Genomic DNA, 16,015 nt, shown 5'->3' on the forward strand with positions numbered 1-16,015 from the left:
TACGTTCCCACCTGAGACAGGGAGGAATTTGTGTCTCAACCAGCTGGCTTCCCTTCCAGAGTGGAATCTTGTGCTGGGTGTGTGGAGCACGCTGGGCAATATTTGCAGGGTGGGTAGGGAAGAGTACTGGGGTGGATAGATGACTTGTAAGATGAAGGTAAGGGCATGGTGGGTGCTAAGGAAGACCCAGCCTTGCTCGCAAAAAGCCCAGGCCCACTGGAAATTAGGGAAGACAAAGCAAACGCTGCAGACACGATTGGGGCGTAGCATAAGAGCAGACAGTAAATGGCTAAATGATCTGGGCATAGGATCCTTTCCATCTGCCGAGATGGTTTTCCTCCAGTTATCTCATTTAACCTCTCAGCAGCCGGCCTGGAGGGGGTGTTTTTTTATCCTCATTTGACTGGGAGTAAAATGAGGCCCAGGGAAGACCTGGTTTGCCTGTGTAGGGATGTGGCGGAGCTGGGACTGGGACTGGGTGTTCTGATGCCAAAAGCAGCGCCTTTCCAATTACCCTCCGGTGGGTTTAAGCATGAAGGGAGACAGGAAGTCAGAGGAGGCTGAGGTCAGTAAGGGTGGGTGGAATCCAGGAACACTTCTTGGAAGAGGAGGCTTAGGCTAGGGCTTTGAATTCCAGGATGGTGAGGCGGTGGGGTGGGGCCGGGGTGGGGCAGGGTATAAGGAGAGTGGGGATAAAGGGGACATGCCAAGTGAGATGGGGCTCCTGAATCTCAGGGGCTGAAGGAGGGGCCTGGAGAATAATTTGAAGGGCCCCGCCCTGGGGCAGAGCCCAGACATCCGGCCTGACCCAGCCCCATTCGCTTCTTTGACTATAAATGGGTTTTCACGCAGCATTTTTAGCTCCATTTGGATTTCCCAGCAGGCTTCTCTCTGCACACCCGATAGTGGTAAGGCCTCAGCTGATTCCTGTCCTAGCTGTAAATCACCACAATCCCTGGAGATTTTCAAACACTGATTATGGCCCCTAAATTCAATTAGCAGATTAAAATTTCTTCATTTGGTTCTTCCTAAGCGAATTTTCAAAAAACAGATACATCCAGGATATCTCCGGCAGCCCGCGTGCGGCTCTGTGCCCTCCTTCGGCGCCCCGCCCCCTGGGTGTGCCCAAGGCCGGCACAGCCTCCGGTCGGTTTCCCTCCCTCTCCTCCCCACTTCCTGAGTCCCCTCTCCTCTTGCCTGACACTTCACTGCACCTGGGTCCTCCTGAGCCTCCCTCCTTCCACCTGGCCCTATAGGTCCTCGGGGTTTCCCTGCTCTTCCTTCTCTGAAGACATCTCTCTATCTCAGTGGCTCTGAGGATGCGCCTGTCATTCCTGGGGTGATGTCCCCTAAACCAGTGTCTCGTCTTTAGAGATTTCCTGCCAAACCTGCCCCTTCCTGTCTGGCCTTTTTTGGGAACCTGTGGCCAAAGCCCTCCAAACCCCACCTGGCCGGTGTCTGCTCCTCAGACCAGAGACGCCCTGGGCTACCTGGCATATAGTAGGTTCGAAAGGTAGGCCACGGATGGATTGGCCCTCTCCCCTGATAGAGTGGGCACAGGGCTGCTGTCTGTCCCTGATCGACACCCCTCGGCGCTGGCCCATCCCCGGCTCCCCGCCCTCACTACAACCCAAGTCCACTGGCGCCCATGCCGGGCCCCGTTGGCTGCTTCCTGCCTTCCAGGCTCCTGTTGTGCGGAGCACCCGCTTCCCTCAGGGCGCCCTGGCCCAAGCCTGGCTGGCGTGTCTCAGAATAACAGCTTCCTACCTCCAGGAAGAAGGACCTGCCAGCAACTAAATAAATACATGTTTTATAGGGTGATTAGTATAATACTTGGAAAGATAAGCTCCTATCCCAGTTTTTAAAACTCTCCCTGCTCCTCTCAGAAATGTTGGCCCTGGAAGGGCAGCCATGGGTCCTGGCAGAAAGCTGGTGAGCCAGGATCTGCTTATAGGGTGCTCCTGGGCACCCCTCTGTGACCACCTCAGCCTAGGCACTGTGCAGGGACTGGGGGGGACATAAGAACTGGAAACCCCTCTCCTTGAAGAGTGTTTACACTGTGGAGGGCACATCATATAACTGTTCTGAGGTGACCAAACCCAATCCTGCAATTAAGTGTATGGCTGAGGAATAAAACTAGGGTGGGGGTGGAGGGGTGCAGCTGGGGAGCAACCGAGGAGGACTTCCTGTAGGAGATGAGTTTCAAGTCAGGAACCAAAGGAGGTAAAAAGAATGGACTGTTTGAGGAGGAACAGTTTAGGCCAGACAGGAGGGATGTGCATAGGCACTGGGGGTGGGGGTGGGAAGTAGCAGTCATTCGGGCAGCAGATCCTTCAGGGGAGGGGGTGAAGCGGCAAGGTAGTGAGGTGACTTGTGGAGAAGAGGTATGCACAAGTAGGGGGATCCATGAAAGTAGAAACTTTCCACCAGCTCTGGGCTGTCAAGTTTTTCAGTTAAGAGGAAATGCAGCCTATCCAAATTCTCCTGCCAGTCAGAAGCCAGGCTGGGCCTAAAATTCGGATCTCCCAGGCTGACCTGGGCATAGGGTCAATGTGAGAAGATTTATTGCCACGTCAAAGTGGTAGTGGCTGAGCCCAGGAGGGCATTAGGTGGGGGCTCCCAAGGGTGTGTGGCACACTGCTTCTTCCCAGCACCTGTCCAGGTTCCCAGGTCTTGGTAAGAGATCTTACCTGCCTGCTGAGATGTATGGAGACTCCCAGCATAAGCTTTCTCAGGTTCGGGCTGCCGCTGGGCCAGTCCCTTGGGTGGCAGGCCAGCCTGGCTGTCCGGCAGGGGGAGGCCTAGGCCTCTCTGTAGATTGGGCCTGGGTCAGGGCCCCCCTCTGGGGTGTGCCTGAGCTCGGCGGCACAAGGAGTGCGAGCCATCTCTGGCTGGCTGAGGACCACACTGCCATCTGGGGCTTCCGCTTCCCAGGCTAAACCAATATTTACCTTCAGCGGTGGCTGCCAGGGGCTGAGAGGCAAATATTAGTTTAAGGAGCCTGAGCCAAGCTCTTGGGGTGGGGGAAAGGGCTGAGGATGGTGATCGTGATTTCTTTCTCTTCGACAGTTTTCCTTTCTTCTTGATTCAAAAATTGTCTTGCTGTTCCTTCTTGCTGAGCACTCACTTTCTGCTCACCCCAAATTCTGCCAAATATGTTAGGGCCCAACCCCACACCGTCCCCTCCACCAGGAAGACTTCCCCGACCTTCTCTGTTCTCGATGACCCTTCTTCCTCTTGGCCATTTGAAGCACATGTAGGTCGAAGTGGTCTTGGCAGTTGTGCATCATGTCCCGCTCTTCAAGAACTGCATAAAACCTCTAAGTATATATTATAAAGAAAGTTATTGTACCCATTTTGCAGATAGGGAAACAGTGGCTCCAAGGGGTCTGGCACCTTGCCCAAGGTCACACAGCTTGGTGGAGCTGCACCTTGAGCCCTGGAGTGTGGGCTGTATTACTTCTCAGCTTCTCTAAATATGAGTCCATCTTGTCTCCGTACTAAGTCTGGATTCCCCCGAGTGTGGGGACTGTGGCTCTCTGTTGTCTTCTAGAATAGAGCTTATGAGAGTGCAAACCATCAGGGGTCAGCTGTGTACGTGAGGTACAGGTAGGCCACCAGGGTCCCAGCGTGGGTGGAGAGGGGCACTGGGTTGCCCCGCCTCCTGATTCAGCGGCGAGGGTGTGGCTGTCTACCCCCGCAGTTCCCCGAAGCCCCCTGAGGGCTTCATCTGGTTCTGTTGTTCACCCTGTATTCTAGTTTTCTGCCATAATGAATATATAAATTGCCACCATATATCATTGCCAAAATTGAATTGTTTCTAATGTCCAGAAATGGCAATGTCTTATGTTTCGACCTAGTATCTCTTTGGCCCAAGATTTTGTTCTGGGGACCCTGGAGAGACCTGGGGCACCCAGGGTGGGTCTGTGTGTAGGAGAGGGGCCAGGGCCTGGCAGTCTTGGGGACAAAGCCCTCATTTCAGAAGCAGGCAGCCCGGCTGAATCAAGCCTTGACCATGCCAATCGTTAGCTTTGGGCAAGTCTCTCAGCTTCTCTGTGTCTCAGCCACCTCATCTATTATTTGTACATAATTATCTTGCACCATTTACATCACAGATAGTCTGTGAGGCTCACGGATGTGTAAAAGCGTTTACACAAATGGGAAGGGCTATTGTTTTTAAGTTAAAACGGAATACCTAATTTACAAACATCACCAAAATAGGCAAATTCCCAAGCCGGTTCTCTCGTTGGAAAAGGGAGCCTTGAAACCATCTTATATCTGAATAAAACTCAAACCATGGAATCTAAATTGTTTCTTGGACCAAGATCCATGGTTCTCCAGGTGGGTTCCGTGGAACACTGGGGTTCCACAGAGGCACCTCTTTGGTGGCTGAGTGGCCAGGCTCTGTGGCCACTTAGACTTCAAGCAGAGCTTTTGGTTCCATTAGACGAAAGGATCCCATAGCTTAAAAAAAAAGTTTGAGAACCACGAGGCCCGAAGATTTTGAGAACCTATGCATCTGAGATTCTGTGGTTTGAAGATTCTGTAAATCTAAGAGTCTATGACTCTGGGACATTCTGACCTTCCCTCTGTGAGCCTCAGAAAGAGAGAGAGAGAGAGAGAGAGAGAGAGAGAGAGTTTCTCTCTCAGCTTTCCTGTGGTTGGGTTTATATGGAGAGGGCCGAGGTGGGTGTGGGCTCTGGGGTACTTCCCAGAGGGGGGAGAACCTTGCCCATCCAAGCCACGCACCTGCCCTCGTGGCTCCTTCCCCTGCCCCGGTGCCAGATGGAGACCGGCAGGAGGATGTTTATGGAGCCAAACCAGGGTCAGCAGATACCCGCCAGCGGCTTGGAGGCTGCACGCTGACCCGTGGTTAAAGATTATCCAGAGCTCTGGATGTGAGAATCTAAACAAACAAGACTCGGGCTGATGGCAGGCCCTGCTTCAAAGGAGCCCCCCTGCCCCCCCCTCACGGCCCTCTGCACCAGTGCCCAGGCCCTGCTTTGGTAACCCTGCCGCTGTCAGCATGTGGGACGGCCCGGGAGTCCCTGGGTGAGAGCTGGCCCCTGACCCTCTGCCTGGCCCTTCTCCACTCCCTTCCTGTCTCCTTGCTGCTGGCCTTGCCCAGGCCATTCTCCAGGCGTTTGCTAACACACTCTTCCCACCTGATAGCCTCTTACTTCTGTCGGGCAATCTGAACCCTCTTGTCCTCCAGGTCCCAGGTCAAATTTTGTTTTTGCCAAGATGCTGTCTCCGACTCACTCAAAAACAGGAAGGAGGGCCTCAGCCTCAGTTGGAGAGGGATATTTATCCTAAAGAGAAGCCTCTTTTTTCTTCTAAAGGGGACCCCAAGGCGTACACACAGGACCCATATGGATCTATGCACGGAGAGGTTTCTAATAAGCATAGTTGTTCAGAGGTAGGGAGGTGGCGAGCTTCTTGTCCCTAGGGGCATTCTAGCCAAAGCTGGGTTAGAACTTGGCAGAGATACATAGATTTCCTCCTCCTCCTTTAAGGTCCTAACCCGAGATACTAAGAAATTTTGTAATGAAATTGTATTCAAGTATTTTCCTGCCTCCCAGCTTCAGACCATCTAAGGGTCGCTGGCTCTCCAGGGCCCAGGTCTTGGCTGTTCCTTCTCCTCAGCCCCTTCCCAGGGTTGGACACACCGTGGGTCAGCGAGCGGGTGCCCTGAGTGCTGCCCTCAGGGGAGGGAACCCTTGGCCCGGGCCTCACAGCCATGCGAGGGCCTGGTTGTTTCTGCTCTGCCCCCGCGATCTGCAGAGCCACCGCCAGGCACCAGATTAGGCAGAAGCTGAAGACTCACAAATGCCTTCCTGAAAAAAGGGACAGGAGACGGGGCGGGCGTAGCAGCCTCTCCCATGGCCCCCTGCCACCCCGCCCCCATCACAGCACCTCCGAGGTGGGCAGCCATGTGTCCCAGGCATAGATTACGTAACGTGTTGCTTCCAAATGTGGGGCCATCCCACTGCTTGGGGTTATAGGTTGCCTGTCTGGTTTTCCAAGCTGTCTCCCAGGGCGCAGTCCTGGGCTGCGTTGGTCCCATGGTGTTCTCTCCTGCCTGGGCGTGGGGACCCTTCCCTGACCTCTCACTTGATGTCAGCTCACCCAGCGGTGACCCTTGCCGTTCTCTTGGAGGGGGCTCTGACCAGCGCCTCGATCTCAAGTTGCATCTATTTCAGGGCCCTGACGCAGCTGGGCACACCGATGGGGTTGTTATTTTGGAGCTTGCTGGTGGCCTGCAGCTGCTCCTGACCTCAAGAGGTGGAGGGGATGGGAGAGAAGACATAGCTGGACTGGGCACTGGCCCCAGGGATTCCGTTTTTAGCTGTTTCCCAGCATCTCCTAATTCCTGCAGTATTTCAGGCAAGGCAAACATTTTCCTGCCTCTTCTTTCTCTCTATCCCCCACCATTTCTCCTTCCTTGTCTTCTTTCTCCTTACATCTCCACTTGCAGGTTCTCCTTCTTGGTCTTTAGTTAGCAGTGTCATTCAATGAATTTTGCCTTGCGTGTCCATAGTGACCGCTATAAAGCCCTACCTTTGGGTTCAGAAAGCTAATCGCCTGAGTGCAAGTGGACGAGCTTTGGTTGACAAACTCAACCTGAGCAAATAGTAATATCTGGATTTACCTAGGACCCAGGAACCAGGGACTTCACTCACTACCTCTGCTCCCTGTAGCAACATGGAAAGGCAGGTATTGTTACCCCTGCGCTCAATTATGAGTGATTTGAGGAGTAAGGTGGCTTACCTACAGGTCACCAGCCAAGTGCTGGATCAGACACTGAAACTCATGCCTGCATCATGCATCACCCCAAAGCCTGTGTACTGGGCTGCATGGCATGTAAAAGATAATAACCGTGGCTCATGTTAATTAACCTAGTGATTAATTACTATATGCCAGGTATCTACTAGGTGCTCTGTGTTCCTTACTCCATTTCACCTTCACAGCATCCCTTCTGAGGGGAGTATTAGAAGACAGATTCTGTACCAATCAGTAAATGCTGATTTCACTGCTGAAGAAGAGGGTCCCGGAGAGGTGGAGCTATTTATCCAAGGTTGTACACCTAGGAAATGGCAGAGCCAGGATTTGAACCCAAGCTGCTGACTGCAAAGTTCTTGCACTTACGCTCCTGTCTTGCTGACCAATATATGGAGACTGGTTACTCACGAACCTGAGCTACTCTTCAGATGCATTATTAGAAGTATAGTGCATTTATCAGGGGAGGTGGTGGCCACACCGCCTTGAGCTGGCCAGGGCGCCTCTGCAGTACGGCGTCTGGTTCTGTTCATTGTCCAGCAGGTGGGAAGGTTATGTGAGGAGTCTGCGTATTCCCTGAGGAGAGTTGTCTTCAGTAGGGGCCTGAAGCAGTAGGTATCAATACAAGGAGCCATGTTTTAGTTTAAGAGAAGGAAACACTTTTTAAAAGTCAGAGTAGCTCAACAACGGCCCATGTAGCCTGGGTGGTAGAGAGCACGCAGCAGTGGGCATATTCACGCAGAAGAGGGCTCCGTATTCAAGAAGAAGGGGCAAACCAGGGTGACGCACATCCAGTCTCATGGGCTCTGACTGATGGTCCTGAGTGCGCGGGGAGCCCATGTGTGCGGACCCCCTGACAGCCCTGGTCCTGTAGGCCCTGGCTGGGCATCTCTGAGCCACTCGTTTCCTCCTCACCCTGCTGTCCCTGTTCCTCCCCCTCTCTGTCTCCAAGTCTCTGGAGTCCTCAAGGCCACTTCTGGAATCCCTGAGGGGTGAGGGGACAGGGGCTGTTCCCTGTGGCCCAGGCCCACCCACAGCCTTCCCCACGTTCCCACTTTGACTCTTGGGCCTCCGCCTGGGGCGCTCAGGCCCCTCTCGCCGCTGCCTCCCCGCAGCCCCGCAGCCTGTCTGCACCGACGCTGTCACAGAGTCAATTCCCTGGAATAATCGCATTTTCCGGTCGGCTCCCTTCTCCTTGCCAAGCATGATGCTGGGAAACCCCAACCAGCCAGGCCCCAAGAGGCTTCTCCAGAGAGAAAGGGCACTTAGAGGAGGGCCTGGCACCCTCCCCTTGCTTGAGCCCAAGCAACACTGTGTCTGGAAGGTGCAGGGGCTGGGTGGGAGAGGACAAAAACAGGGGGGCTTTAGGCACTGTCTCTAGACTCAGCTAGAGCTGGGTTCTGGCCTCTGCTGGCCACACCAGTCCAGTCCCCCAAGTTCTGCTCTCACACCGAGCACCCAGCCGTCCTTACCAAGTTCTGGAGAGAAAGCACATTGTTCCCATGGGGAGGCTCCGAGAAAAGACTCCCAGGGAGGGAATGGCCCATGATGTGGCCCCTGGTGGCATTAGCCAAATTTGGGGATTCCCACAGAAGGGGTTCAATAAAAAGGAGGGCTTGAAGCAAAAACCGTGGCATTGGGAGTTGGGCCGACCTTGCTTCAATCCTGGATCTGCCACTTGGCTCCCGTCACATAACACCTCTGAGCTTTATCTGTACAGAGGGAACACCTCCTTGGGAAGCTGTAAGGATGAAGTACAGGCGTAATTCATCGTGCACAGTGACTTTTATTATAAATTACAGGACTTCATATGGCTGGATGTAGCACAGCCATTAAAAACAATGTGGTGTTAGCCCTGGACAAGTGGTTCAGGTGGTTGGAGCGTCAGCCTGCACACCAAAAAAGGTCATGGGTTTGAGTCCTGGTCAGAGCATGTACCTAGGTTGCAGGTTCTATCCCCAGTCAGGGGTCATTCTGGATGCAACCAACCAATGTTTCTCACGTCGATGTTTCTCTCCACCCCTGCTCCCCTCCATCCCTTTCTCTCCCTCTAAAAGCAATAAAAACATATCTTTGGGTGAGGGTTAAAGTATATATGTGGATATATATTATATATGTGGATATATATTATATATGTGTGTCTATAGATAGATAACACTATATACATAGTTTTATACACACACACACACACACACACACACACACACACACACTTAAAGATATAGTGTTAAAAACCTAGTCATTGGCATGGAAAGGTATTCAGGATGTCATAAGCGGAAAAGCTAGCTTTGAAAAGGAAATCTTCATGGCAGTGTTCTTAGTCTGGAGTCCATGCCCACGGATGGCTTTATGTGGTTCACAGATTCTCTAAAATTATCCACAAAATTTAGGGAGAATGTGCATTTTTCTGAAGAGGGCATAGAGCAGTTACCACATTTTCCAAGGGATTTGTTACCTATACAAGGTTAAAAATTACTGGTGTTTATATAGCATGATTCAATTTTTGCATTAAAAAATGTAAGCAAAAATTATACTGAAAAGAAAAGACTGCAAGATTATGCATCCAAATATTAATAGCATTTTTCTCTGGCGGGTTGGCAGGCAATTATTTTTTTCTTTTTGCTGAACTGTCTTTTGTACAAAATACAGTCTGTATGGCATATATGATTAAAAAGAGACAGGTTTTGATTTCCTATTAAGTCACTTTCAAAAAGGATGGCTTGGATACATTTGCTCAGTTTCACCCAGCTGCAGTGTCCTTTTGGGGCAATAATAACTTCAAAAGGTAATTGTTAGGACAAGATGAGACAATTTATGCGAAGAGAAGTTCAAGGGATGTCAGCAGGGCATTCAACACATTTATTTACTGCTTGTTTACCAAGTGCTCAGGCTGTTCTAGCTGCTGAGGGTAAAGAGAGAGGGCCACAGGAGTTACATTTTAAAAATACCTTTTATAAGCCTATCATTCAGAAGCAATCATATTTTTTAATTTTGTTGCAGGGACCCCAGTATTTGAGTCCCTCTGGGCACAGTTGCCCAAAAGAAATGCATGAGCAGGAGTTCATAGTATAGAAAGAAAAGTTTAATAGTGAATCGGCCAATCCTCTAAAGACCCAACTCCCCGGTGGAGTCTAAGGTACAGATCATATAGGGCAAAATCACAAGACGGGTGTGTGTTGTGCTGGAAGCTAATTGGTTGGAAGTGAGGTAAGGGTAAAAAATCCTTTCTTCGGGTCTTAAGGACAGCTTTGAGGTCTGCTCTGGCATCCCCTGGCTGGATTCATGGAAAAGTAACCAGAGGGTGTTTCCACCTTAGGGTTCAGGAGCTGAAACATAACTTAGGTCAAGATGTTATCTTTAGTTTACCAGAGGTCCAACCATTAGTCAGGTCCCGGCTGTTGTCTTCTGCCGCCTCTGGGTTGAGGGGAGAGGGTAGGTCTACGGAGGTGTGTAGAGAGAGATAGGAGATTTCTAGAGCTAGGATTCAAAGCTAAATTTAAAGTCATAAAGGCCCTTGGTTTCCATGTCGGTGTCTTTCCCTTCAGTCTTAATGCTTTGCTTAAGCAAATAGATGTTCTGCCCAAATTCAGTTGCCCATTTACTCCTTAGTACTAAGCATTTTCAATGCCTTAAAAAGTCTGGTGTTTTGTTAATGCCTGGTTTAAAGTCTAGTGGGAGGATGGGCGCGGGCAATGGGGACTGCACCCTGGGTGGCCTGCCTGACAGTGTCCGTTCTCTCCCCTCCCTGGCCACAGACAGCGAGCTGGTGCTGCCCGACTGCCTGCGGCCACGCTCCTTCACCGCCTTGCGAAGGCCGTCGCTGCGGCGCGAGGCCGACGACGCGCGCCTGTCCGTGAGCCTGTGCGACCTCAACGTGCCGGCGGGGGAAGGCGACGAGGCCACGCCGGCCACCGGTTGCCCCATCCCGCAGAACTCGCTCAACTCGCAGCACAGCCGCGCACTCCCCGCGCAGCTCGACGGGGACCTGCGCTTCCACGCGCTGCGCGCCGGCGCGCATGTCCGGATTCTGGACGAGCAGACGGTGGCGCGCCTGGAGCACGGGCGCGACGAGCGCGCGCTCGTCTTCACCAGCCGGCCCGTGCGCGTGGCCGAGACCATCTTCGTCAAGGTCACACGCTCGAGCGGCGCTCGGCCCGGCGCGCTCTCCTTCGGCGTCACCACGTGCGACCCCGGCACGCTAAGGCCTGCCGACCTGCCCTTCAGCCCCGAGGCCCTGGTGGACCGCAAGGAATTCTGGGCTGTGTGCCGCGTGCCCGGTCCCCTGCACAGTGGCGACATCCTGGGCCTGGTGGTCAATCCTGACGGCGAGCTGCACCTTAGCCACAACGGTGTCGCTGCGGGCATGCAGCTGTGCGTGGATGCCTCGCAGCCACTCTGGATGCTCTTCGGCCTGCATGGGGCCATCACGCAGATCCGCCTTCTCGGTGAGTGCTCCCGGCCAAGAACCAACCTCCTCGACAGAACCCGGAGGCTGGCCTCAGCTGACCTCCTCAACACACCCAGCATATTGTGTTTCCTGGAAGAGGGGGCGATCGGTAGGGAGAAAGAGGGGCTAGCCTGTCTCGAGGGCTTGCCAAGGAGCCACAGACACTGAAATGAGTTCTGGGCAGGACTCCACGGTCCCCAAATCTCACCAGACACACCCTGAGGAGGGGAGAAAAGCCTGGATTTTTGAGTTTCACTCTTAGAATCTGATTAATCCACATTCCCAAAGATACATAATACTATAATCAGTCCAGGTACACACACTCTGACGGCCACTTAAAATGAGAAAATGGTGTTTCCACCAGCACTTAACTTTTGGGGGCTCAGTTTCCATTTCTCCCAAATGGTAAGAAAGGCCTCTGCCTTTAAGTTGGTTGTGTGTTCAAATAAGGAGAGGTTGTATGTTAGTGGCCAAGTGCCTGTGTAGGGTGGTGCCTGGGTTGGGGGGCCCTGGGGAACCCCTGAGCAGAAAAGGCTTTGGAGGAAATGGGGTTGCAGAAGCCTGAGCTTTACTTTCCTGGGTTTGAGTGGACAGACGTGGATGTGGGCCTGGTAAGCCATGTTTGTCAGAATGCTCTGGGTTAGTTGTCTGTTGAAAAAGAGCTCTTGGGTCAAAAAAGCTTGTGCAATACTGAGCTTTTTAAAGGCAGGACTTCTCAGCTTTTAATATGAAGTGTGAATCTTTGAGGAGGGAGCAGTGGTGGTTATGGTGTACAGTTTTTTGAAAGCAGTTTGACCAGACACCTTTTTTTCCCAAAGCATCCCCTGGACTCTCTTACCCCAGGGTGAGCAGGTATTTGTGCTTTCCAAGTGCTGGCCTGCTAATCACTTACAGTGGACTGCGCCGGTTTCATTAGACTCACTGGGAGAACCCACTGAAATGCAGATTCTTGAGATTTTGATCCTGTAGATCTTGGGTAGGTCCTGGGCATCTGATTTTTTTTTTTTTTTAAGTTTGGTTAAACAAGTTTGGAATCATAAAGACCCTTGGGTATTACAGCCCTCAGCCTACACCTGATCCCAGGAGGCTTCATAGGCAAGAAAATGTGTGTGTGTGAGCATGAGTTACATTATAAGGTTGGCATGCTGTGTGTAGGCACATGTGTGTAACTAAATGCATCCATGTGTGTGTGGATGTCATGCTGTTGGCAAGTGTAGGAGTGTGTGAGGAATCGATAAAATCAGTGGGAACGTCTTCCTCTGTTCCAGACACCAAATGAAGGTGGCATTTGAAAAGAAATGAGGCTGGCAGGCTAAGAAGTTAGGACTGAGGAGAATTAACTCAGGAAGGAATGAGAAGAAACCAGGCTAGATGAAAGGCATCAGGAGGGGAAGAAGTTGGGGGTGAAAATTCAGGATGGAATAAAAAGAAATCAGGCTCGGGTGCAGGAGAAAATCAGGCTGAGGTAAAAAGATACTCAGTTAGATTCACCGGAGGACACTGCCCCTCGGATGAAGTGAATTACATAAGGGCGAGGTACTCTCTTGCTTCAGCACCATCTAATAATAGATTAGCAGCTTTCCAGTGAGGCTTCTGTTGCCCAAAGAGGCTTACTAGACCGGAGCAAAGAAGAAGCTTAAAAAAAAAAAAAGTTTGAGACTTAAATGTCTCAAGAGGTAAGTGGGTCAAGATGGGTATTGAAGAATAATCATTCAGAATTTCAATATACACTAAGTAGCGTGCTCCTGAGCTGTTGGGAGAAGTGGGTGTCTCAACCAGCAAACCGGTGTTAGGGGATCCTGACTGACTCCAAAAGGAAAATAAATCAATGACAATGGATGAAGAGTAACTGTTTACCTTGTAGAGGAATGCTTTGCTTTGCTGAAGGCTGAAGTGAACTAAAAATGGAAGGCTATTTTTTTTTTCACTCCAAAACTATAACCAATTTCATACTTAATGGTGAAACACTATAAATATTCTTAATAAAGCCATGAATATGAAAGGGGTGTCTTTTGGTATTGTTCTGAAAATGCTAGTCAGTGCAATAAGGGAAGAAAAGTAAATCGGAGATATGAATTGCTAAAGGAGATAATTAACTTGAAAATTATTAACACTAATAAGAGAAACCCTCTGGATAGCTAATGACTATTCCTAGAAACAACGTCTATTAAATGGATTAGAAGACATAACTAATAAAAAAGATCTCATTGAGTACTTCTTTGTGTGAGGGCATTGTGTTAGGGGCTGTGGGAGGGTCGTAGGTGAGTAAGATTTCTTGCTCTCAGGAAGCTCATGGTCTAACTGGGGAAACAAAGCGGCATTCCTGGGCAAAGGACAAGAAAGACCCTGGAATCCGTGGTAGTTTAATCCTTTACATGTGGTGTGGGTGGCTGGTCAGTGCTGAACGGAATCATGTGGTTGTGGGGGGAGAGCCAAGGCTTCCCAGAGGAAGGGATTTGAGGACAGCCCCCAAGAGGCTCCCGAGATCGTTAGCTGTGTGGGGGCAAGATCTGTGTGGGTCTTGCTGTGTGGGTCTTGCTCCCAGCTTTATGTGTACACAGTATATGGTACCTGGTAGGCGCTTCGAGAGGATGTGCTGCACGGAGGAGGGAGGAAGGAGGGAGGAGCAGAAGATGGAGAGGTGTGAGGGAAGGAAGGAGGGAAAGAATGTGGGACAGCCAAGTGTGGGAGATGGGGAAGGGCATTTTAAAGGTGCCAGTGCAGAGAAGGTGGGTGATATCTGGGGGCAGTGACAGCGCAGGGCTCTGAATGGGAGGGTGAGGCTAGGGCAGACGGGTCATTCTGGGTGGGAGGAAGGTGACCTCGTTCTCTGGTGTGGGAAGCCAGGAAGGTGAAGGATGCGTGGGGAAGGGCAGAGGGGGGCTTCGGGGCCGGGGGCTCGTTTGGAGACTGCTGGTGTAGCGGCAGAGGAGGACATGCGGCTCTCCAGTTTGCAGGTGGGAACCCGGAGCGGGGGCAGGATGCTGGGCCAGCCTACGGACTCCTGCCCCGAGCCCAGCGGCTGGGTGCTATGGTCAGACTGCGGTACCCACATTCTCTCTTGGGAACCTGTTGCAGAGGCAGAGGCCTGAGCTTTCCCCCAGGGGCCTCTGAGGACTAGTGTATCCCTCTCCCCTTCTGCAGGCTCCACCATCCTCGCCGAGCGGGCCATCCCATCACTTCCCTGCTCTCCCGCCTCCACGCCAACCTCGCCCAGTGCCCTGGGCAGCCGCCTCTCTGACCCCTTGCTCAGCACTTGCAGCTCAGGTCCTCTGGGCAGCTCTGTTGGCGGTAAGTGGGCCGGCCCCTCCAGGTCGATGGTGCCTGTGCCAGACCTCCTACCCCGAGGCCCCGGGCCACGGAAGGCACGTGGCCTGTGTGTCAGGGCTGGGGCCCTGGGGGTGGGGGGCTGGAGTAGGCTCAGTGAACCCTTGTTTGCTGGTGATTGCTGGGGAGTATCCCCTCCTGTGCCCTAGCTGGGTACCTTTCTCCAAAGGACTTCTTTTTTAGCACACTGGGAACACCAAAGGATAGCTCAGGTGGGGCCTGCCTTACAAGACCTTGGGCCCCTTTCTTCCTCCATCCTTCCTCCTCCTCTATCACTGTGGCACGAACAGCCTGGCCCCCGGTCTGAGAGCTGAGGAGAGCACATCCCTCTCCTCTTGTGTCCAGGAAGCTGGGTTGTAAGAGTAAACAGGCAGCTCTGATAAATGGTGGCGGGAACGAGAGGCCAGGGGGCTCTCCCCTGTGAACCTGGGACTGGGTTGGACCCAGCCTCCCCTTGACTGGTGTCCTCTCACCCCCAGGGACGGCCCCCAACTCACCGGTGAGCCTGCCCGAGTCACCAGTGACCCCAGGCACGGGCCAGTGGAGTGACGAGTGCACCATTTGCTACGAGCACGCAGTGGACACGGTCATCTACACATGCGGCCACATGTGCGTCTGCTACGCCTGCGGCCTGCGCCTCAAGAAGGCTCTGCACGCCTGCTGCCCCATCTGCCGCCGCCCCATCAAGGACATCATCAAGACCTACCGAAGCTCCTAGCGCGGCGCGGCGCCCACCCCGCACGCCCGCCTCCTCAGACTTCAGCCCAGCTCCAGCCAAGGGGCAAACCAACGCGGGGGGGTGGGGGGCCCTTCTCTACTTCCTCACTTTGGAAATTTTTTTCTTCTCCATTAAACCTGGGAAACTGAGGCCCCTGAAGGTTTGGGGAGAATAGGGGTATCATGCAGGGCAGTGGGGGGCAGAAGCGAATCGCCTGGCAGAGGGGAGGGCAGGAGCGCACACTTTGTTGACCTTCCCCTCTCTGCACCCAACTCTGCCCTTCATGCTGAGGGACTACATCAGGGTCTCAGTCTGTCCCAATCCTTCCCCATGGGGGGCCGACTTCTAGGAGGTCCCTCTAGCCCACGCGGCACCTTTGTGAGAATTAGAAAGTGTGTCCCTTCCTCTGGGTAGATGTGGCCCTGAGCCAGGGCATGTGGTTTGGCTAGCGGAGTATGGCCTGCACATCAACCTCCACTCGCTGCCTCAGCCAGCGGCCCTGGAGCGGCACACAGCCCGCACCACAGCAGCCCCGGCAGGCAGGCCCTGAGCGGCCGCCTTCCTCCAACCCACCCCCCTTCTCCCTCTCTTCCCGGCCCCTGGGGACTCTACCCCATGCCCTGGGGGCTGGCAGCGTGGCGAAGGGTGGCCAGCGGCTCCCTTGGCCCCGGACGATGGCAGCCTCCATGCCCCGTGGTCTCCCACTCGCCCAGGATGGGCGGATGTGCAGGCTGCAGACGGCC

At 52.9% G+C, this 16,015-nt stretch overlaps 1 protein-coding gene across 3 annotated transcripts in view; it reads left to right on the forward strand.

Moving 5' to 3' along the window:
• The window catches only part of NEURL1 (neuralized E3 ubiquitin protein ligase 1), a 69,895-nt gene extending 54,476 nt beyond the window's left edge, over nt 1-15,419 (forward strand). For all 3 annotated transcript variants that reach the window (XM_054581454.1, XM_054581455.1, XM_054581456.1), the window contains exons 4-6: nt 10,536-11,225; nt 14,372-14,518; nt 15,034-15,419. In XM_054581454.1, the coding sequence (XP_054437429.1) occupies nt 10,536-11,225; nt 14,372-14,518; nt 15,034-15,272 (1,076 nt within the window). In that variant the 3' untranslated portion in view covers nt 15,273-15,419. The remainder of the gene's footprint in view (nt 1-10,535; nt 11,226-14,371; nt 14,519-15,033) is intronic.
• Nucleotides 15,420-16,015: the final 596 nt, after the last annotated feature.

The sequence above is a fragment of the Pteronotus mesoamericanus genome, unplaced genomic scaffold (assembly GCF_021234165.1).
Source record: "Pteronotus mesoamericanus isolate MK-2021 breed Mesoamerican mustached bat unplaced genomic scaffold, CSHL_Meso_final contig_657, whole genome shotgun sequence".
Classification (NCBI taxonomy): domain Eukaryota; kingdom Metazoa; phylum Chordata; class Mammalia; order Chiroptera; family Mormoopidae; genus Pteronotus; species Pteronotus mesoamericanus.